This window comes from Chionomys nivalis, chromosome 2, assembly GCF_950005125.1.
Source record: "Chionomys nivalis chromosome 2, mChiNiv1.1, whole genome shotgun sequence".
NCBI lineage: Eukaryota > Metazoa > Chordata > Mammalia > Rodentia > Cricetidae > Chionomys > Chionomys nivalis.
The window spans coordinates 74854002-74877607 of NC_080087.1; the positions used below are offsets into that span (position 1 = coordinate 74854002).

The window sequence follows — 23606 nt, forward strand, 5'->3', positions numbered from 1 at the left end:
TATTTTTGTGGTGCTGGGTGTAGCATGATTAATAAAAACCCAGAGACAGAAATTGGGGTTTGGCCTGAAGGTCAGAAAACCAAAACAGCCAGCCACTGGTTCTTGCCTCTACCTCTGTCTGAAATGGCGATCCTGCCTCTGGGAATCTTAGAATGAGACTGTGTCTCCTCCTGTCTTATATTCTTCTCTAGGGCTGGGATTAAAGGCGTGCACCACTGGGATTAAAGGCACGCACCACCCGGTTTCTATGACAAACTAAGTGTGGCTACTGGGATTAAAGTTGTGTGTCACCACTGCCTGGTCTGTAAGGCTGACCAGGGTTGCTGTTTACCGTCTGATCTTCAAGCAAGCTTTATGCTGGGCGGTGGTAGTGCACGCCTTTAATCCTAGTACTCGGGAGGCAGAGGCAGGCGGATCTTTGTGAGTTCGAGGCCAGCCTGGTCTACAAGAGCTAGTTCCAGGACAGGCTCCACAGCTACAGAGAAACCCGGTTTCAAAAAACGAAAAACAAAAAACAAAAAAAAGCAAGCTTTATTTATTAAAATACAAATGAAGTATTAGTACAGCTGGGAATGGAATTTAGGGCCTCCTGCATGTAACCCATTCACTGGGGGATTCTAGGTAAGGGCTCTACCACTGAACTACACCCCAGCCCCTCACTGGGAGATTTTAGGCAGGGGCTCTACCACTGAGCCACACCCCAGCCCTCACTGGGGACTCTAGGCAGGGGCTCTACCACTGAGCCACACCCCAGCCCTCACTGGGGACTCTAGGCAAACCTCTGCTATTGGTGTGCCACAGTCAACTCTACTAGGTGGATTTATAGTCACACTAAGCCACACACACAGTTCCTCGGCTGGTCTGGAACTCTCTATGTAGACTAGGCTTGGCTGAACTCACAGAGATCTGCCTGCCTCTGCCTACCAAGGGGTGGGATTAAAGGTGTGTGACATCCTGCCTTTTTTTTTTCTTTTTCTTTTTTTCTTTCTCTTTTTTTTTTGACAGAGGATCTTTGTACTTTGTAGCCCTGCCTGGCCTGGACTTTACAGTTACCTTGCTAGGTTTCTTTTTTTTTCTTCTTCTTCTTTTTTTTTTTTTCTTTTTGGTTTTTTTCGAGACAGGGTTTCTCTGTGGCTTTGGAGCCTGTCCTGGAACTAGCTCTTGTAGACCAGGCTGGTCTCGAACTCACAGAGATCCTCCTGCTTCTGCCTCCCAAGTGCTGGGATTAAAGGTGGTTTTTTTTTTTTTCAAGACAGGGTTTCTCTGGGGTTTTGGAGCCTGACCTGGAACTAGCTCTTTTTTTTTTTTTAAGATTTTATTTATTTATTATGTATACAACATTCTGCCTCCGTGTATGCCTGCATGCCAGAAGAGGGCGCCAGATCTCGCTACAGATGGCTGAGAGCCACCATGTAGTTGCTGGGAATTGAACTCAGGACCTCTAGAAGAGCAGCCAGTGCTCTTAACCACTGAGCCATCTCTCCAGCCCCTGGAACTAGCTCTTGTAGACCAGGCTGGTCTCGAACTCACAGAGATTCGCCTGCCTCTGCCTCCCAAGTGCTGGGATTAAAGGCGTGCACCACCACCGCCCAGCCACCTTGCTAGGTTTCTAGCCTGATTTATTTGTTTATTTTAAACTATATTTCTCAGCTTTTATTTTCAAATATGGCAATATTCATTACCTGACAGATCAAGAACCTTTGGAGTCTCATAAAAATACAAAGAAACTGGCCAAAATGTGTGTGAAGTGTTGAGCTGTGAGGCTTTTAGCTGCCCTGGAATACCACACACGCTGGGGATTTATTTGCTCCCAAAGACATATGTGTTCTCAAACACATGCTCTATTCTCAGAGTCCCAAAGCTGTAGACACATGCTCCATTTCGGGGGTCTGTGTCCCATATCTGACCCGGGAGGTCCTGGTGCAGCTGCTGAGCCTGTGGCCCCAGCTAGCGGTTCGGTATTTCAGTACTGGCTCCAAAGGAAGGTTTGAGGAATCACGAGGGAGGGACTAAGGCAGGACTGGCAAAGCCGAAGGAGGGAAGGGTACGTGTGTGGGGAACCTTCCCATGGCACTCCGTCTCTTCCCATCTTAGGCTGACATGTGTGCGAGCAAGGCCGAGGCCTGGAGGAGCTGGGGCGTAAGTCCAGTTTCCCGTGTCTGTGTTTCGGGCCTCCAGCTGACTAAATTGTACAGCAAGGTCTCTGCGTGGATGAGGCCCACTACGGAAAGAGCAGAATGGGAGATGACCTGAGAGGCCATGGGACCTCTCCCTACTTCTCTCTTTCTGAGTCTGGGTCTCCTTGCCTAGCCTGGAACTTGGTATGCAGACCAGGCTGGTCTCACTCACAGAGCTCCTCCTGTGCTGGGATTATGGGCGTGTGCCACCATGTCTGTTAGATTCATGTAATATTTCAAAGGTGTTGGCGGAATTGTCTAGCAACTGGAGCTGGGTGTAGCCGCCTCGACGGGTTACTCTGTCTAGGGTTTGTAACCTGCCTGGCTGGCCAGTTATTCCAGGGTCACGGAGAGGCACCACCTGAAAGACATAGGCTGATAAGCGGAAGGAGGCTAAGCGTATTTGTCAAAGCCTCCGTTTATTAGAGTCATGGTTACAGCTTATATAGCCCCTGGATGGGGAGCTTGGGGGCTGGGGCACGGGGTCTTGCCACGTGGTCCACGCCCATCACCTAGGCCAGGTCACGATTCCTTGGTCAGGAAGTCACAAGTTGACCCACCTAGTTCTCTAGATAGTTTGGAATGTGAGGCAGGTTCCGCTAACAGATAACTCTCTATTAACAGTTAATTTGGGTGTGAGATAGGCTTGGTCAATAAGACTATTCTCAATACAATTGGAAGTAAAGCCCTCTGCAAAAACTCCTCACGGCGGTGCTTCCTGTAAATTTTGGGGGGACACGGCTCCTGACAGCTGGGTGTGGCAGAAAGAGAAGGATGTGACAACTTGCAAGGCCTCCGCTTGGGAGGGGGGAGGAGGCGGTTTGGTAATGTGGCCGAAGTTCCCTCTGGGATCGCCAGAGGGCACCCGAAGATCAGAGAACAGCTACCAGGAGTCTCCTTCCACCTTGAGGCTTGTTTTTCACAGGCTTGGTGTGCCAGGCCAGCTAGCCCCTGAGCTTCTGGGCGATTACCGTGTCTACCTTGCTACTCACAGTAGGATGGCCGGGATTACAGGTGTGCGGCCACTGAATTTGGCATTGTATATAGGTTCTGGGGATCAGGTTTTCAGGCTTGCATGCCTGGCAAACACAACCGGGACTAGAAGTGTGCTCCACCACACTTGTGTTGTCCTGGAGCTTGAACCCAGGGCTTGCTTCATGCACACAAGGCAAGTGCTTCAGCATCTGAGTCGCATGTAAGCCCCTAGACTTACTATCATTATTTGTGTTGTTTTGACACAAGAGCTCACTGTGTAACCCTGGCTGGCCTTGAACTCACAGAGATCCACTTGTCTCCTGGGTGGGATGGGATTACAGTTGTGTGTCACCACAAGCAAATTTATTGATTTTTAAAACTTTACGGGCTGGAGAGATGGCTCAGAGGTTAAGAGCACTGGCTGTTTTTCCAGAGATCCTGAGTTCAATTCCCAGCAACCGCATGGTGGTTCACAACCATTTGTAATGAGATCTAGTGCCCTCTTCTGGCCTGCAGCCATACATGCAGGCAGAACATTGTATACATAATCTTTTTTTTTTTAAACTTTACTTACTTTTAATTTTATGCATATGGGTGTTTTGCCTGAATGTATGTCTGTGAACCATTTGCAAGCCCTCAGAGCACAGACAAGGCTTTGGATCAGCTGAATCTGGAGTTGCAGACATTGTGAGCCACCATGTGGTTGCTGGGAATCCAACCTGAATCCTCTAGAAGAGCAGCCAGTTATCTGAACTGCTGAACCATGTCTCCAGATCCAAGGTTTATTTATCTCATTTTTATTTATGAATATGTGTGCAACTTTGTCATATGTACAATGCCTTTGGAGGTCCGAAGAGGGCATCAGATCCCCTGTAGCAACGTGAGTGCCAACACAGGTGCCGAAAACCTTAGGTCTTTTGGAAGAAAAGCAAGTGCTTTTTATCTCTAAGCCATCTCTCCAGCCCCTATTGATTATTTGATTGATTGGACTGATTGACTGATTTTGTGTGTGTGTGTGTGTGTGTGTGTAGAAGTCAGAGGGGCTCATTCTCACCTTTCACCATGTAGGTCCTAGGGATTGAACTCAGATTGTCAGGCTTATTGGCAAGTGCCTTTACCTGCTATCAATCGAACTAGCCTTTTTGTTGCTATTTTTTGAGATAAGGTTTTGTGTAACCTAAGCTGCCTCAACTTATGCTTCTCTTGTCTCAGTCTCCCTACTGTCAAGATTACAAATGCCCGGCTCCCGGTGGTGGGACTTATTTTCTTAGTCTATAATGCTCCGTGTGGCCTGGCCCCTGATCTCCCATTAACAGAGTGGCAGAATAAATGCAGGTGGGGGATAGGTGATGGTGGTGGTGGATGAATTGACCAACTGAGACAGGAAGAATGACGTAAGTAGTCACTCCCCTCCTTGGATGCCACCCAAGACACTGATTCTAGGCCGTTTTTAGAATATGCATGCCTCCACCCAGGCTCCCAGACCGGATCGGTTCTTCACATTCTGCTTTCTTTACAGGAAGTGCCCAACCTTGACTTCAGGACTCCACACGCAACAGGTCAGGATGATGCTCTGCTGACCTCTGGTGGCCACTGGGAACAAGGCAGCGCATTCTCCGCAGGCTGGGACTGATGCCAATCCTGGCGTCTCCCACACTGGTTCTCACAGCTGCATGCGATATCCAATGCCTGTACGGCCAAGATGTGCAAAACCCCACTTCTCGTTTCCATGCTCACATTCCCACTGTGTGCTTATACAATTGACTCTGATCTCAGTACCCCACGCCGGGATTCACTCAAATCTTTTCTGGTTTGGGCTGGTACGTTCTATCCTGGTTACTGATGTTTTTAGTGATTTTATCGAGATGGGGTTTCAAATTGTCCTTAAACTCAGTCTTCCTGCCTCAGCTTTTTGACTGGGGATTACAGGCATGAGCTTCCATACTTGGCTTAAGATTTTGCTGTTTATTATGGAATATTTTGCCACTTATTTGCTGTGCTAAGGATTGAACTCACAGCCTTCTTCTGCCTTGTGCATGCTAGGCACTCTACCACTTTTAACACCCCAACCACTGATGGAGGAAGGTCATTGGCTAATAAAGAAACTGCCTTGGCCCATCTGATAGAGCAGAATTTAGATAGGCGGAGTAGACAGAACAGAATGCTGGGAGGAAGAAGAAGTGAGCTCAGAAGTCATGCAGCTCCTCTCAGGGCAGCCGCCAGGTCAGACATGCTGAATCTTTCCTGGTAAGACTGGTGCTACACAGATTATTAGAGATGGGTTGATCGGGATATGAAAATTAGCCAGTAAGGGCTAGAGCTAATGGGCCAAGCAGTGTTTAAAAGAATACAGTTTGTGTGTTATTTCGGGGCATAAGCTAGCCAGGTGGCCAGGAGCTGGGTGGCAGGAACGCAGCCCACAGCTCCCTCAACAAACCACTCCTTTTATTGGGAGGCACAGTCTGGCTAAGTCTTGAGTTCCTATGTGCCTAACAGGTCTGGGAAAAGGCAATTCTCCTACCTCAGCCTGAGTAGCCAGGATGATTGGTCTGTAACATCAGACTTGGCTACTTTTCTTTTTATTTAATTAAAATTATGTGTCTTACATTTGAGTACAGGAGCTGATGCAGGACAGAAGAGCAAGAATTGGTAGTTAGCAGTCTGCTGTAGGTGCTGGAAACGGAACTCAGGTCCTCTCCAAGAGCAGTATATTCTCTTAACCACTGACCCACCTCTCCAGTCCTATGTGTGCTTTCTTCTCCTTCTTGAGCGCTCCACTGAGTCTGCTGGGTTACAGCTGGAGCTGCTGACATGGAGGCAAGATTGCTGGCTTTTTCCATTAAGAAATGGGTTCTGGAAGGCAGAGGTGCGCCTATGGCTGTCTCCCTGGGGCCTGGCACAGAGCACATGCTCTGGGACTCTGAATTAAATGGGTGGAGACGATCTGAACAACACTATCAGGTATGTTAGAGAAGTTTCTCATGCAGGGGTGGGTGGGCGCCCTGTCTACAATCCCAACATCTGGGAACGTGGATGCAGGAGAAATCAACTGAAGGTTACTTTCAGCTCTATATTGAGGTCCATGCCAACATGGGTTCTACCAAACTAAAAAACAAAAAGAACAACTCGTGGGAATTGCTTGTTTCCTTCCACTGTGAAGGTCAAACTCAGGTCCTCAAGGCTTGGTTGGTGTTAAGTGCCTTTATCCAACAAGCCACCTCGCCAGCCTGGAATTAGGTGAAGGCCTAATTGTGACTTCTCAGCACTCAGGAGGCTGAGGCAGGATTGCATGGAGTACAGGAATCTGGGCTACATATTAAGTCTTGGGGCTAGAGACAGTTTAATGGCCAAGAGTGCATACTACTTATATAGAGGACCAGAATCCTGTTCCTAGCACCAGTGTTAGACAACTTAGTACTCCCCTAGCTCCAGGGAATTCTATACTCTCTTCTGACCTGCACAGGCACTGTGTTCATTCAGAAATGATGGTCTCAAAAAACTAAAAAATAGGGGCTGGAAAGATGAATCAGGTTAAGAAAACTTGCTGCTCCTGCAGAGGACCCAAGTTCAGTTCATAGGGTGGCTCACAATTGCCTGGAACACACATAGGAGGCAGAAGCAATAGGTAGGTTTATTTCAAGTCAGAGGCTGCCTGGAGGTGTTTCCCCATCCATTGGTGGTGCCACGTCTACTATGATCACAAGGCTAAGAAGAGGCATCATGAGTTTCTGAGTCCCTGTCATAGGCCAGACAAAGTGTGTGGTGGTGGTCAGGTAAAGTGTGTGTGGTTTACCAGAATCCAGGTAAACTTCAGCTATGGCATTCTAGAGCACTAGAATGGAGGCAGAGGGATTTAAAAAAAAAAAAAAAAATAACAGAACCACTTGTGCTTGATCTGTAAGACCCAGATGGTAGAAGGAATGACCATACTTCACCAAGGTGTCCTCTGACTTCCTTTCCATGATTGATCATGCACACTCATTCACTCACATGTTTGAAAAAGATTCATCTGTAGGCTGGACAAGGTGGTCCCATGCCTTTGATCCCAGCACTCCAGAGGCCAAAGCAGGTGGATATCTCTGAATTCAAGGCCAGTGTGGTTTATATAATAAACTAAAGGTGAGCTGGAATTACAGGGTAAGACTGTATCTCCAGTAGGGTGGTAGTGGAGCATGACTTTACTCCCAGCACTTGGGAGGCAGAGGCAGGTGGATTTCTTTCTGTGGGTTTGAGGCCAGCCTGGTCTACAAAGCAAGTTCCAGAACAGACTCCAAAGCTCCAAACCTGTCTCACCCCCCCCCCCCCACACACACAAAGAACCTACCTCCAACAAAAATCAAATTTGGGCAGCAATAGTGCACACCTTTAATCCCAGCACTCAAGAGTCAGAGACACATGGATCTGATTTTAAGCCCAACTTGGTCTACAGAGTGAATTCCATGACAGAACTACACAGAAAAACCCTCTCAAAAAACAACAAACCCCAAACAAGAAAAACCCCCAAACACCCCCTTCCATCTCCCCAAACCAAAGGTCCAAAGGTCTCTAATTAGCATCTGGGAGGTGGAGTTAACAGGTAAAATAGATCCAGCATGGATGATTTTGTATGCACATACACATAACAGACAAGACCTCCCATTGCTAGCCCAAGCTGAGCTTAAACTTGAAATCCTCTTGCCTCAGGACACCCAGTTCTAGGATGACTCAATGTTACTCTTTCAACATTTTCAGGGGTGGGTGGAAATGTTTTTGGTGGTGGTTTCTTTGCCCTTCCTGGTAACACTATTTTGGCAGATGGTAACCCTCTGCTGGCAGGAGGGTAGCTTTTAGGCTTCTAGCTTAGGATTTCCTCAAAGCTACTGGCCATCTGCAGCCCTCAGAATTCCATCCTATGGACACTGGAGGGCAGGGCTGCCCCTAGTTGGCCCCCAGGCTATGCTGGAGACTGCAGCCCCTTCATTTCTCTCAGGCCTGTGTTTAATTTTTTTTTTTTTACAAGATTGACTTTATTAACTATGGTACATATCACATAAGGCCTTTTCATTTTTTAAACACCATTCCCACTGAGACAAGTACAATACTTCATAGCAAATACATAATTTTAAAAACAAGACCAAACAAAAACCACCTCAGTCAAAGATGCTTTGGCTGCCAGGATGGCTGCCCATGCACTGAACAGGAAGGAGCCTCAGAAAACCCATGACTTGCTTTTTTTTTTTAAAAAAAAAAAAAAAAAAAGGCTGGAAATAAAGCAGTCATTCCTAAAGCCAACTAAAGAGGTCCTGGTTCGAGCCACCACGACACAGGAAATCATCGTTACACTCGCTTTACAGACAAGTTCCCACTTTCGCTGCAAAACAGAAGTTTGGGCACACGGCCAGACTACTAACACACTTCAATATCATTAATGTTTCTGTTTGTTCTCAGGAAACTCAAAATATTTGTTAATCCAACACAGAAAGATCATGTAACATGTGAAAATACAAATACCAAGAAAAGAAGCCACAGCAGCACTATTCCAAATTTTCAAACAAGTTTTATTCCCATACAATCCCGAGACGTTTCCTTTGCTTAAAATGTACACAGGGAACATGATTCTTTAATGTGAACAATAACTTATGTCCTGGCTCCACTACTCGGGTGGCTTCATGGCTGGGGTAAGGGACCATCTAGGGCCTCTCACCTTGGCCTGTGAGGTCCCTGGCTGGTACAGTCCTGGACTGACCTAGTTCATCCCCAACCTTCCCCATGCACGTGTGGGTAATATGGAATGGAGAACCACCCGCCCCCCCCCCGACTTGCCACCTGTAGATGACTTTGGGGAATGAGGATTGCAGCTGGCCCACTGTCAAGTTTTGAGGGTCTGGGGGCAGAGCACAAGGTACCCTGTGGGGTCCTCGGGGGAATGCAGGCCTTCCGGGATTCCTTCCATTAGACCAGGGGCGGAGGCACAGAATACAGGAGGCTACACCCCACACCCTCACCTACAAGCTGCTCCAATAGAGTCACCCCCCATAGTGGCAGAGACTGGGAAGGTTCTATAAGACTGCTGCTACTCTGCCTGCCTCTCCTGGGAGAATGGAGAGCATGGGGCAGACCAGCACTAGAACTTTCCATGACCTTTAAAAGGCCGAGATAAGAAGGGTGGACAGTGCTGAAGGACTGTACACCACCCAATGTGCAGCACAAAACCCAGCCTTGGGAACTGTGGTGTTGTTGGGTGGCACCAGGCTGAGGTCACCTCCAGGGCTGCTTTCTGATTAGGGCAGCAGTTGACCTGGCCACCCAAGCCCTGAGTGCTCTCTCTTCTGTAGGTCCCCAGGTTGCCTTGCCATGAGTGGGAAGGTCACTCAGAGTACCTGAAGAAGCAGGAATGAGGTGCTCCAGCCTGGTGTCTGCCAAGGTGAGGATCTGAGCTGGGTTCTCCTGGCCATGTGCCTACCCCTCAGTCTGCCACCCATTGCTGACATTACATAGGCACACGCAGCAGCCTCACAGGAGGGTGGCTTGGGTCACAACTCTTCACGGTTGGATGACTCCACCTCCATTTCTTTGAAGACCCAACACAGAAACTACTGAATGTAAGTCATTTTAATAGCGAGGTGCAGGGGCATGAAGTCAGGGCAGGGGACTGTCTGTGACCTTAGTGGACGCAACCCACATTATGTTCCTGCTGACCCCAGGCCTACAGCACCCAAAACAGACCCTCAGGAGGGAAAACATTTACATATAACACATTTGTACCTTGGGTTTGGTCTGGTCTTGGAGATTATACTTTGCAGGGGCAGCGTAGTGTTTGCAAGCACCTTATGTTGCCAAGTACTAGAGATAGAACAGTCAGGTTCTCTAGGACAGGACCCTTTGCCAAGGGCCAGTCATCCTCCTACCCTACAGAGGTAAAGGCAGGGTGGAAGTCCACCTGGGGGCCCTGGAAACATACCCACATGCTATTTCTAAAGTGCAACGGTGAGACCCAGGATAGTGCTGTGTGACCCATGCCCCTCCTATGCCCAGGGTACCTTAGTGTCAGGTTTCATGGCCCAGTGCTAAGATTAAAGTAGGAGGCAGAGGCAGAGGCAGGAGCTAATTAGGGCTGCCACACCAGGAGCAGAGTGTGTGGAGGCTGTTGGGAGAAAGTGGCAAAACTGGGTCAGTATAGGGTGGTGACAAGCCAGACACAGTGCCTCTGTCTGAGAACAGGATCCTCTGTGTATAACCAGATGCTCATTTCTGGAAGGTGCCATACCTGCCCATGTCCCAGACACCCTTGCTGGTTACATCTACAGCATGGGATAAAAGGACCCCACTTTAACATCAAACATGCCAACCTGGGTGCTGTGCACACACCTGTAGTGTTTCTATGTATGTAGTGTTTCTATAGTGTGCTGCTTAGGTAGGGACCTTGCCAATAATTCCTCCAAAGGCTCTGTCTTCTCAGGGGTGGACCTATGGGGGCTCAGTGGGTTTGCAGCCATTGTCCAGGTGTCTTTACTTGGCTGTCACACACAGACGAAGGGCTTTTTACCCAGTGGCCACCTGGCAGGTGAAGTGGAAACTTGAGGTCTATTTTCTTCCTGTGCTGTCTTTCTGTCTCTGTGGAGGGGTTCCATCTTTCTTCCAGTGTTCCTTTGCTGCAGGGAATGGAGCAGAAGCCTGGAAAGGAGTTGGGAGGGAAGCCACACACTGGGTCTAGGCACAAAGCTCTCTTCTTGCTGTGCTGTGGGCCATGCCAGTGCCCTGTGTGTACTGCGGGGTAGCAGAGCCAGAGCCCACATGTTCCCAAGGACCCCTTTGCAGATGTGTGTAGGTATGGAAAATGAGAGAGGACAAACTGGGAGGTGTCCTCTTTAGAGGGGCCAGCCCTGCTGGGGTATAACCTCTGCCCCTGGCAGAGGCTGGGGTGATGTCCCAATGATGGGGCCCTGACGCTGGTGCAGGCAGACAGATTGGGCAAAGGGTCCAGGGAGCAGTGAGGGTACTGGGGCCGCTGTCTGGTCAGTTCAGTCCTCAGAGTGGTCAGGCCAAAGGAAGGGCCCCACAGCTTGCCACAGCCAGTACCAGGTGAAGATCAGGCTTCAGGGTGCTCGACTGCCCAGCCATGGCAGACACTGGCTAGTGCCACCACTGAAGTCTTAAAAAGGCGCTTGGCTGCGACCTCCAGCCCAGGGGACCTGATTTTGTTCAAGGCCAAATGCCATCCTGTCAAAAAGACGACTGGTTTTCCTGCCTCCTGGATGTGGTGGCTCACAGCGTGTGTTCGGCTTGGAGCTGAGAGGAGAGCAATGGCTGCATTGGGGACTGAGGGGTTGGAGGAGGGGACTGGGGAGGTGACGGCTGACTGGTAGCAGGTGTAGAGGTAAGGAAAGGGACAGTGGGAGCCACAGCTGAGGGGGAGCCAGGTGCAGCTCCAGGAGGCTCACTGATGGGCCGGTTGTAGAAGAAGAAGGGGCACTGCTGGATGAAGAGCTCGATGATGGTTTGGTAGGAGCGTGTGGCTGTGAGAGCGTCCATGCTACTGAAGTCGGGCCTCATCAGGGTGGGCCAGAAGCAGATAGACAGGTTCTCACTGGTCATGAGATTCACCTTGTTGTTGTGGCTGACTCTGCAGGTGACAGCAAAGCCAGGTCAGATGTGCACAGGGCTTCCCTGCCTCCTAACCCTTGGGCTGATCCTGCCACTAGCTCTAAGGAGCCACAGAGTGCAAGAGGCTGAGGACACATGGAGGCTCCACATGTCCCTGGAACGTGCAGTGCATAGACCATCAACCAAAGTGGTGATGTTTGGGATGGGCAGAAAGTTAGTGCATAACTACCCCTCTGCTGACAGGTCCACCATGAGCAGACAAACCTGCGCACTGGTTAAGTGCTTTAATCATATGATGATTATTCTACAGCAAGGCACCTCTCCTGATATGTGTTCTGCCTCACACCAGTATGGAGACATGGACAAGGAGCAGCTGTGAGAAGCTCTTGGAATTTTTGCTTTCGGGAAGTTTCTAAAGGCACCAGCACCTGCCAGAAAAACTTCCCGCGTGGGCTGGAGCCAGAGTTAGAGGGGAAACTAAGGATGCCAAGGGCCCTTGGCTATACCACTGGCCACTGCAGCAGTGAGTGGACCCTGCTGGCTTTCTCCTCTCCCTCAGTTAACTAACTCAAGATGCCTGTTTATTACAGGAGGAAAACTACCCAGCGGCATGATACTTACTTGTTCAGGTGGGAGATGACATATTTGAAGACTTCATGGTTTTCCTTTGGGAATTTCTTCAGCACCTCCTTAAGAGCATGTAACTTCTGTTCTCGGTCGTTGATTTCTGAGAGAGGAAATGAAAGGCTTTCAGGGTTAAATTTGGTGGGTGTTCTGGAGGTGTAAAGTAGCTATGCAGCAGCTGGTGGTCACTCCAGGTGTACTCTGGCAATCCTCTGGGAGGGCAGTCCAGGGCTTTCTGACAGCTCCATTCCACCCTCATGCCCAGAGTCTGCATCCATGGTTGCACACCTGGACTGGGGTCCAGGCCACTTCTATGTCCCAGGCCCCTGCTGAAGGACAGTACTGTATGCCTGGGCTTCCTGTTCCCCCTTCTGCCCCCCCAAGATAAACCATCCACAGACTCTACCATAAAGAACACCATTCTTTGCTCATCGGTTGCCCCTGGAGACAGGCACCCCGATGCAGAAAGACCACTTGCTTCCTGGCCAGACGGGAGGGCACTGCCACCCACCCACACTGACAGACCATGGAAGGAGGGGGTCTGTTACAAGACCAGGGCTCTGTCCTTCCCTGCAGACATGAGGAGCTTTGCACATGGCGCTGTTGGAGGGGCTGATGCAGACAGTGGGCGATTCTTATGCAGCTCATCAAAGGGACCACATGCCCCTGTTCTTACTGCCGCCTACTGTGCCCACTGAGGGTACTAATGTGCTGTGACAGGAAGCATGTCATCCATGCCATGCCAGGTCAGTCATCTCTACAATCTGCCCTGTTTTGAGGATGGAAAACAAGGAAACAGAAAGTCTGTGAAGCAGGGATTTGAACTGACCAGCTGCAGAACTGAGCTGAATTTGGCTCATTCTGGCAGGGAGGCAAAAATGGTCTAGACTCCATCGAGAGTAACACTTCATCAAGCCACATTTCTCTGTACATGGAAAGAGATCTTTATGGCCACTCAAGTATGGGCTGACAGTGGCTAGCAGAGTAGCTTATGGGTAAAAGCTCTATCTGCTAAGTCTGATGACTTGAGCTGGGGCTTACAGGGTAGAAAAACTGACTTCTGTAAGTCGTCTGGTGACCTCCACTTGAGTGAACATGCCTACACACATACACAAGCCCCCCAAACAAAACAAAAACAAACTACAATGGCCTTAGTTTGTTTTGGGCACAGCCTCCTTGGACACCACTAAAACTGCCATATCTTCCTGCTTCAAACTCCTGGTGGTTCAGACTCAGCACACCTCCCAGGTGAAGGTCACGTGGGGCATGATGGTCTCTGCATCTCTGTCCCCCAGCCCCTGGAACGTTCAAGTGGGAGGATTGTCAGTTTGAAGTCAGCCTAGGCTACAGAATGAGACCCTGTCTCAACAACAACAGCAAAATATAATGATTAAAAATGGGGTAAGAAAGCCCCATCCCTAACCCAGAAGCTATTTCAATTGATAACTGCTCACAAATAAAATCATGGTTCTCTCTATCAGAGTCTCATTGGGTGTACAAAACACTCTTCAGGGCAGATCCCATGACCAGCAGTAGACGGCATTTCTGGAGGTTGTCTCCCAATGCTTTGTCAGCCCCGCCTGTCCACAACAAGTCCTTCCCATACACATTATGGTTTCTCGTCCACTGTTTTTATGGGATTTCTGTGTGTGTCTGTGTTTGTTTCCTGAGTTTTTTCTTGTGCTTTTTTCTTCTGCTAGTTTGTTTTGTCCTATTCTGATTTGTTTTTAATTTATTATTATTATTATTTTTAATATTTATTTATTATGTATACAATATTCTGTCTGTGTGTATGTCTGCAGGCCAGAAGAGGGCACCAGACCTCATTACAGATGGTTGTGAGCCACCATGTGGTTGCCGGGAACTGAACTCAGGACCTTTGGAAGGGCAGGCAATGCTCTTAACCCCTGAGCCATCTCTCCAGCCCCTTATTATTATTTTTTTAGATGACTGTTTTCTAAAGAAAGAAAGGGTGGGGAAGCAGGAAGATCTGGGAAGGGAAACTATAATTAAAACATTGCATTAAAAATAAAATCTACCTGGGTGGTGGTAGCGCACGCCAGTAATCTCAGCACTTGTGAGACAGAGGCAGGGGAATCTCTGTGAGTTTGAGTCCAGCCTGGTATACATAATGTGTTAGTGAGTTCTGGGGCAGCCTGAACTACATAATGAGAACCTGTCTCAAAACAAAACAAATCTATTTTCAGTTAACAAAAGGCCTTGGCTTCCTGACTGGGAACCTTTACAGTAGAAGACATGTCAGAAGGCCATAACTGGGTGCGTCACATAGGAGTATGGTGCAAACTGGTTGCAGTTCAGAGCTCAAATCTGACTCAACCCTGATCTGGGTGCCAATCCTGTCAAGCACCCAGAATCTGTGAACCTGGGCAAGTGACACCTGAGGGCCACTCAGTCTCCTGTCTGTAATAGAGACTGGAGGCAGTGAGAGGTTCGAGGTAAGCTCAGAGGTGGGCACCTGCAGGGAACCTGAGCAACGGAAGCTGTCTGCCTGTAGGATGACCGAAGTCACAGGACCTGAGGTGAACCAGTCAGTGCCAGTTTCTAACCCAAGAGTTGCTTCAATGGTTCAGCCTCCATGGATAATCCATAGCCCTGAGTTTTAAAATCTTTGCTGTGGTGTTTCAGTAAGAAGTCTGTTTAGGACGAGGAAGCCACGGGGAGGGAGGATAAATGACTGACTACAGAAGAGCGCATGAGAACCAGGAGCAAGACTCACTTTCACTGACTAGAGTTAGTGTACCCCTTTCAGATGCAGGCTTGCCCAGGTCCCTACAGTACCCTGTGACACAAACACAGCTGTGTCTCTCTTCATCAGGCACCTGTGGAGCAGTATCTCAGACAGCAGTCTCATGCAGGAAACAGCCCTGGCCTTCCCACCCGAGGAGCAGAAACAGGTGTGTCCTTTCTTTCTCCCTGGGGAGCCCTTCTACTACTCATTCATGCCCCTCCCTTGGAAAGCGCATCCCCTCCTGTGAACTCTTAAGTCAGACGCCCAAGAAAGGCCTAGATGGTTCCTGACCTACATTCCTCCTCCCACCTGTTTGATTCTCTGCTGGTCCCTGCACTCATTAACACTGAGGAGCACCAAGTGTTTGGTGGGAGGACCACAAGGGGATCTTCCTAGCCAAGTTTGGCTCTGGGCCAAACTAAAGCATGGCTGATTCCTCCCTCTTAAGGTGCTAGGGATGGAACCTAGGACCTTGCACATGCTAGACAAACAGTGTACCACTAAGACAGATCCCACTCCACCACTGCCCTTTTTTATTTTGCCCATCCTCTTCTCAGTCAGTACCTAGCACGAGCTTCCTCCTGTGGAGGAGGCTAATATCTAACCATATCCAATCAAAAAGAAGCTGGTTTGAACCACAACTGTCACGACACCATTGCACCAATGGACACACCTTGCCAGGCAGGATGGTATGTTTTTTTCGTTTTGTTTTGTTTTTGATATTCAAAGACAGGGTTTCTCTGTAGTTTTTGGTGCCTGTTCTGGAACTAGCTCTTGTAGACCAAGCTGGCCTCGAACTCACAGAGATCCACCTGCCTCTGCCTCCCGAGTGTTGGTGTTAAAGGTGTGCGCCACCACTGCCCAGTGGCAAGATGGTATTGTAACAGGCAGGGTTGAACACTGGGTAAAACTGTTGATGTCTTTCTCCCACAGTAGCCTGCAAAGCACCTTCCAGCACTATGCAGATTAGACAGCAGAGTTTTCTGCTCAGTTGAGGTTCAACAACAGGATCTTACTGAGTTATGGTGAGCAATCAACCATTATGGTAATATCCTGTGATGTTCTGGATGCCTCCCTGACCAGTAACTCAGGGAGGTATCCCATGCCTGGCAATGAGATTTCATTTAGGATCCTCTGTCTTTTGGGAGACAGAGGATGCTTATATCTGCATGGTGTTATAGGGCCTGGGGGACCATTTCCCAGATGCTCTCTGTGCAATCCTCAGCAGACATCCAGGCAGAAAGTGGAGCTGGATCTCAGCTCTGCTCTCTGCTGTAGACTCCTTGCTGTTCTTGTCCAGTGAAAGGAATGGAATGAGGCACTTAGGGGGCCAGACAAGCCAAAGTAAAGTCTACATACACACAATGCAGCTGCTAACATCTGAGTCTTCAGGAACCCATAATCCATAAGGAAGAGGAGAGGAAGTCAGGTCTATCAGGGACCTTATAAACACCCTTAGAGTGTACACAAACCAGGGCTCTAAATGGCACTAAGAACTAGCTGTAGTGGCACACACCTTAAATTCCAGCACTACAGAAGCTGGGACAAGAGAATTCAGAATTTGAGAGTAGCTTGGACTATAGGAGACTTTGTCTAAAAACAATAAAAAACAAAGAAACCAAACAAAACAAACTAGTTGGGCATTAGTGGCACACACCTTTAATCCCATCACTCGGTAGGCAGAGGCAGGTGGATTTCTAAGTTCAAAGTCAGCCTGGACTACAGAGTGAGTGCCAGGACAGCCATGGCTACACAGAGAAACCCTGTCTTGAAAACTAAACCAAATCAATCAAACCAACAAAAACCCAAACTAAGGAAAAACAAAAAGGTATAAGAACTCATTTTGGCCATAAAACCTGGCAAGGACCCTGATTCCCATTGTCCCCACTCTGGCTGCTTACTGCCAACTGAGTTCCAGGCTGGGAACTGTTGTTTTCCCCTCAGTGCCTAGAGTGGAGGTTGCTATTGGAAAAGGAGAAAGCTGGGCAGATGCTTGAGCAATGTAGACAGGCCCCATGTGGCACACAAGATTAAGGCTAAGGCAAGACTGGGACCACCCTCGGCTTGGTTTAAGAATAGAAAATTCAGACTATTCTGGAGGCATGATCATGCAGTAAGCTGGGCAGTGTTCCTTCTCTACCAGACTGTAGTTGAAACCATATCCTGTCTGTCACTGCTATGTGTCTCTGTCCACACAGGGCCTATTACACAGGCATATACTTGCAGTGAGGGACATAGTATCTCTGAGAAGTTATGTGGACAGACAAGAGAAAGCAACAACCTAAGACAGAATGGGAATAAGAACCTACAGGATAGTGAGGGTCATCTATCCCCAAACCTTGGCTGCCTCATCTGCCTAGTGGAAAAGGTAGATGATAAGGCTGCATTGAGAACAATACCCCTTGGATGATCAAGCACTGGCAGCTACAGGTCCTTGGCCTGGAATCCTGCACCCAAGGTGGGCCTGCTGCTAGGTCTCCTGTTGGTACAAAGCCATAGGAAGCCTGTGGGGAGCAGATGGACGAGGACTCTGGACAGGGAAGGGACTGGTGGTGGAGAAGAGGAGAAGGAAAGAACATACAGCTTGGATACAAGTCTGGTTGGAATGAGGTGTAGGAGAAGAGAGAACACAGAGCTCCCCACTTGCTGCCTTAGAACTCAAACTTCTGCCTAAAGCCATAGTTCATGATTCCCCATTCTTACTACTCCCTGCCTCTCCCCCATCACAGAACTTTCTGCACTTGTAGTTCAGTTTGTTTGAGTCTGTCTACAGAGAACATCAGCTTCCAACCAGTGAAAGCAGGGACTCAAGTTCTAGCTTGCCAGTCCCCAGCCGTGTGACCTGGGCCTCCAGCCAAACTGTGTCACTCTGACAGCCTCGGGCTCCTCTGTACCATGGAGAGACAATCCTTTACCTCACTGGTGACTAAGAGCACACACCAATACCCAGCAAAGCCTGCTGCACACAGCAAGTAGCAATCTGTGATCTCTGTTGGTGCCTGAGTCTCCATGTGACCTTGACTAAGCTGGAAAGACAACTGGCAAATAATCACACATATTCCCTTGGTGGGCACTCCAGTAGTGTTCAATATTGTGAAATTCTGATGCTTATACAATAATCAGACAATGACCTTGGTATCTGTTGTGATGGGATGTGGAACCACATGCAAGCCTGAATACACAGACATAAGTACTCTGAAGCAGTAAGTGAAAAGAACTGGTCAAGTTGCTGTTGCCGTGGAAACCCGTGATACTATAGAACATGGCAACCTTCCATCTACCATGTTCCTTGACACAACTTTTTCATTGCCTGGTATCTGACTCAGCTAAGACCACCTTGATCCATTGAGCTCCATGCTCCACTTGCTGCTTCCGCTGTGAAGTGCTGTGTCAGTGAGATCCCTTTCTCCCTACCCTCTTCTGTCAGGCTATCAAGAAAGGATAGACAAGAGGTGGCCCAGCTGACTATCAGGGCCCAGAAAGCATACAATGGAGAGGAAGCTATGAGACTCCACCCTTCCAGGCTGCTATACAGCCTCCTTATGAGCTGTGGGAACCTACAGAGTGGGTGGCAGAAGCGTTGGGAGGAAGGGAAGTGGGCCCCCTATCAGCAGCACCCTCTCCTGGCCCTCCACAAACAAAAAGGTGCCATGTCAGCAGTTTCAAGAAACAATGGCATTATGTTGGGTGCCAGTACTCAACATGCCTCTAGATGGCGCCAGGTCAAGACAAATGTGAGAACTGGGTCTTTGACAGCTGGGTACCAACCAGTGAACCTCCTCTAACTTCCCTTAGAGAGACAGCATGAGTCTGATACGGGTACTAACTCCCAGGTAAGTGGGCAAAAAGGAAAGGCTGGCAGATGTGGAAACAGGCTGTGAGCAGGTACCTGAGCCCTGCACCCTCCACAGCTGGGATAGCTTCCTTAGAGGAGCAGGGACCCAGGAATGGGAGCCCTTGACCTATAACCTTACCACAGCCTTGAGAGTACACTGCTTGAGTTGGGCAGTGATGAGCTAGACCAGAATACGGACCCACAAAGGGATACTCCTTTCAACAGTTGTGGAGGAATTGCTGTTTCTCTCTTGGGTTTTCCTTCTCTTCTCCTTACAAGGGCAAAAGCTTCCTCTGGCTAATAATAATAGTAAGTGCTCTGTGGTGACAGCTCCAAGAGGCCAGGACCTTCATGACACATAACAGACCCAGACAATAAGAAAGCATCCCACACAACGGCCATCCTAGAGCACAGGTTCTCAACTACCCTAATGCTGCGACCCTTTAATACAGTTCCTCATGTGATGTCCCAACCATAAAGTTATTTTCCTTGCTACATCATAACTGTAATTTTGCTACTATTAACTGTCACGTAAATATCTGATATGGGAACCTCATGAAAGGGTTGTTTGACCCCCTAAAAGGGTCGTGAACCACAAGTAGAGAACCGCTACCCTAAAGACTGCCATTAAAACTAGAGGTACTAAGTCAGGTATGGTAGCACATACCATAATGTCAGTCTATGGGAGGTAGAAGCAGCATGATAAGAAGTTTGAGGGCACCCTGGAATACCTAAGGCATTACCTCAAACAAACAACAAAAAATCCTGGAGTTACTTATATGCTGCAGAGCCCTGTGATCCTCTGGCTAAGGCCACTGGAGGTAACCTTCACCATCCTTCCTCCAACCCTCAGTAATTTTCTTCTCTTAAAATTTTTTAGATTTATTAATTTTATTTTGTGTGTTTTGCCTGCATTCATGTTTGTGCAGTACATGTATACGTGGCACTCTTAGAAGTCACAAGAGAGCCAGGCGGTGGTGGCGCACGTCTTTAATCCCAGCACTTGGGAGGCAGAGGCAGATGGATCTCTGTGAGTTCGAGGCCAGCCTGGTCTACAAGAGCTAGTTCCAGGACAGGCTCCAAAGCTACAGAGAGACCCTGTCTCGAAAAACCAAAAAAAGAGAGAGAGAGAGAGAAAGAAAAAGTCACAAGAGAGTGTTAGATTTCAGATATGGATGGTTGTGAGCCATCATATAGGTACTAGAACTGAACCTGGGTCCTCTGGAATAGCAGCCCATGTGCTCTTAAACACTGAGTCATCTTTCCAGACGTATGGCCTCAGATGATGGGTTTGCCGCCTTATATGAGGCAGAAGGAAAGGGTCCAGGATAATCTGCTTTAGAACAGAAGTTTCAGCTTTACCCCAAGGAGCAAACTAAGGGCAGACATGGAGAGTCAGCCATAGCAGAGGGACAGGGATGGCATCCAAGTCAGATGACAAATTTGGGGACCTGCAGCTGCCCTGGGGGAACACTCAGAAAAGTGTTTCTGTCAAAAAGGCAGGGCTGTCTGGAGTCTCTCTCCAGCTGCTGTACTCACTGTGTGCTTCCACCAGGTCAATCTGCATGCTGTATGGTACTAGGGGGTCTGGTAGCTCTGAGAAGAAGCTCTTCATGGCCCCCGCCACAGTGTTCACAGTGAAATCTTTCTCTGCCAGGTCCAGATTGTGGTCTGAAAGCAAGTCAAGAAGTGAGACCAGACCCATCTAGGTTACCAGAAGCCACCAGAAAGGTCACAGAAAGGCTTCTAGATGTTGCCCAGGGCACAGACTACAGAGGAGCTGGCAGCCTGGGTTCACAGACATGACTGGAGAGATTTCCTCTAGTCCCCCCGGCTACCTGCTCATCTGATGAGCTTCAGCTCCCCCCACCTTACTTCCCTTTCTGCCAGCCATGTGGTCACTGTCTCATTCAGATCCTGATGAAGGGAGGAAGAATTCCCCATTTCCATTCCCCTGGTTCTTCCCAGCCCATAACTTCACTGAACCCTCTCCTCATTTTCCCATTTTCCTTCTCTTTCTAGCCTCACTGTGTAGGACTTGTTACAGATGGCCAGCAAGTGTCCCTTTCTGGACTACCAGCTGTTCAGATTCTTACAGGTACAGTCATGTACCACAAAACCATGCTGGTCAGCAAAGGTCCTCTAAGAAAATTCCATGTGGCTTATTGTAAGTGTACTATGTGACGCCTGCCCAACGAAGAATATACTCCTGATGTTCAAATAGTGGCACATGGTTATAAGGCATCACTTTCAAGTGGCTCCTGACAGCAGCAGGCGAGCTGGCTGTTCCAGAAGCTGGCCCTCCTACATGTAACCCACTTTCCCTATCTGGCTGCTAAAAGTTGAGAGTAGAGTATTCACTGTTCTGCTGGCCTAGCAGCATGGCTTGGCATTCAGCGTGGGCACTTCTCCCATTAAGAGCTGAGTCCCTAGCTGAAAGCCTCTCACAACTTAGGAGCAGGTTAGTCACACCCAAAGCTGGTGTGACTAAGATGTCTAAGCCCAGTGCCTCAGTTATCTTGAAATGTTGCTTCACTTTCTCCCCCACAGGGCCATTTTGTGGTTGATATAGACATCTCTGGTCTGTCAAAAAGTATTGGATCATTACTTCAAATGCTACTATCCCTGGGTCCAACTCAGGGAGACAAGGCCCTTCCAGAAGTGAGTCAGGGCCAGGGAAACCTCTAATGGTGGCTGTGGATGGCAATGGGAAAAGAAAGCCTTGGCAGGGACAGTATGCTGACAGACCTGGTATCCCACGGCAGGGGGAGGGAGGCACATGTGGCCTCTGTCTCTGAGCCAGGAGTACCCAGGCCCTGTTGGCAATCAAGCCATGGCATCTGCTTTGGACTAGTTATGCACAGCCAGGCTGTGACTCACCTTGATCGAACTGTCTTTGCAGACTTTCCATTTCTGACTTGTTCCCACTGACCCGGTAGATGCCCTCAGTGCTCAGTCCTGTGGAGAAAGAATAAGCAGGTCCCATGAACCAGAGTTGGAGAGCAGGACAGGGGCTGACTGAGGAGGTCACAAGGTTCCCACTACAACAGAGAAACAGAGCTAGCAGTGCTTTCCTGCTGATGCTTCACTTAAAATACCACAGTACTGGGTCCCACCCTCCTTTTACTTTAAAGGTAAGGGCTCATGTAGTTCAGGCTGGCCCTGAACTCCTCATCTTCTTGCTTCCAGTTTCCAAGTGCTAGAACTGTGTTTGCTTCTACATTTGGCTTAGCACTTGCTGGAACCTGATATACAGACCAGGCTAGCCTCAAACTCCAGAGATCCACCTGCCTTTGCTTTCTGAGTGTCTAGTGTATAACAACACCCCACCAACACTGCCCACATTTTTTAAAAAAATGTTTACACTTTTTTTAAAAAAGATTTTTTTATTTGTTATGTCTCATTACAGATGATTGAGAGCCACCATGTGGTTGCCGGGAATTGAACTCAGGACCTCTAGAAGAGCAACCAGTGCTCTTAACCACTGAGCCATCTCTCCAGTCCCACATTTTAATGTAGTTGTTTACAGTATTTTACTAAAAATGAAAACTTGTATGCATGAGAATTTTTCCTGGGTATATGCCTGGTGCCAATGAAGGCCAGAAAAACAGTGCTGGAATATTGAACCCAGGTTCTCCTTTGGAAGAGTAGTCAGTGCTCTTAAGTGCTGAGTCATCTCTCCAGTTCCTTTACTTTTATCTAAAAACAAAAAAACCCCCAAAAAGCACAACTTAGTTTTGTATATGTGTACATGTCACATGAGTGCAGTACCTATAGCATACAGAAGAGGCTATTGGATGCCCTGGAGCTGGAATTATAGGTAGTTGTGAACTGCCTGAACTTAAACTTACGTCCTTTGAAAGAGCAGCCAATGTTCTTAACTGCTAAGCTGTTTCTCCAGCCTGAGTGTTTTTCTGTTAAAAAATAAAGATAAAAAAAAGCCAGGCATGGTAGTACACACCTATGCTCCTAGAAGGTAGAAGGATCATAGTAAATTTAAGGCCAGTCAGGAATACATAATGAGTTCCAGGTCTCCATGCATGAGAGTGAGATACTGTTTCAGAAAGCCAAAATAGGAGCCGGGCGGTGGTGGCACATGCTTTAATCCCACCACTTGGGAGGCAGAGGCAGGTGAATCTCTGTGAGTTTCGAGACCAGCCTGGTCTACAAGAGCTGGTTCCAGGATAGGCTCCAAAGCCACAGAGAGACCCTGTCTCGAAAAAAAAAAAAAAAAAAAAAAGAAAAGAAAGCCAAAATAGGGCTTGGTGAGACAGCTCAGCAGGCAAAGGCATTGCCAAGGTTGATGGTTTGAAGTTTTTTCTTTCTTTGAGACAGGGTTTCTCTGTGTAGTCCTAGCTGTCCTCGAACCCAGAGATCCTCCTCCCTCTGCATCCCAAGTGATGAAATTTAAAGGCGTCCATCACCACGACCTGGTGACAGACTGAGTTTAATCTCAAAAACCCACTTGGTGGAAGAAGAAACACTTAAGTCCACACCCAACAAAATAAATAAAAAGGGCTAGAAGTGGTTCAGTGCTAGAGCACTTGCCACTATGATTGGGCTTCTGTCCCAGTGCCAGAGGCACAGAAAGCAGAAAGGAAGGCGCAGTGTGCCTCACCTCAGTTGCTAGATCCCACTATACACAATGACTCTAGAAACAGAG

At 48.4% G+C, this 23606-nt stretch overlaps 1 protein-coding gene across 1 annotated transcript in view; it reads right to left on the bottom strand.

Annotated features, from left to right (window-relative positions):
- Positions 1-7693: 7693 nt before the first annotated feature.
- The window catches only part of Arhgap35 (Rho GTPase activating protein 35), a 116412-nt gene continuing 100499 nt past the window's right edge, over positions 7694-23606 (bottom strand). Inside the window, exons 4-7 of the mRNA XM_057756168.1 lie at positions 21824-21901; positions 20483-20614; positions 12357-12462; positions 7694-11754 (exon numbers count right to left, since the gene is read on the bottom strand). Coding sequence (XP_057612151.1) covers positions 11397-11754; positions 12357-12462; positions 20483-20614; positions 21824-21901 — 674 coding nt within the window. The 3' untranslated portion in view covers positions 7694-11396. The remainder of the gene's footprint in view (positions 11755-12356; positions 12463-20482; positions 20615-21823; positions 21902-23606) is intronic.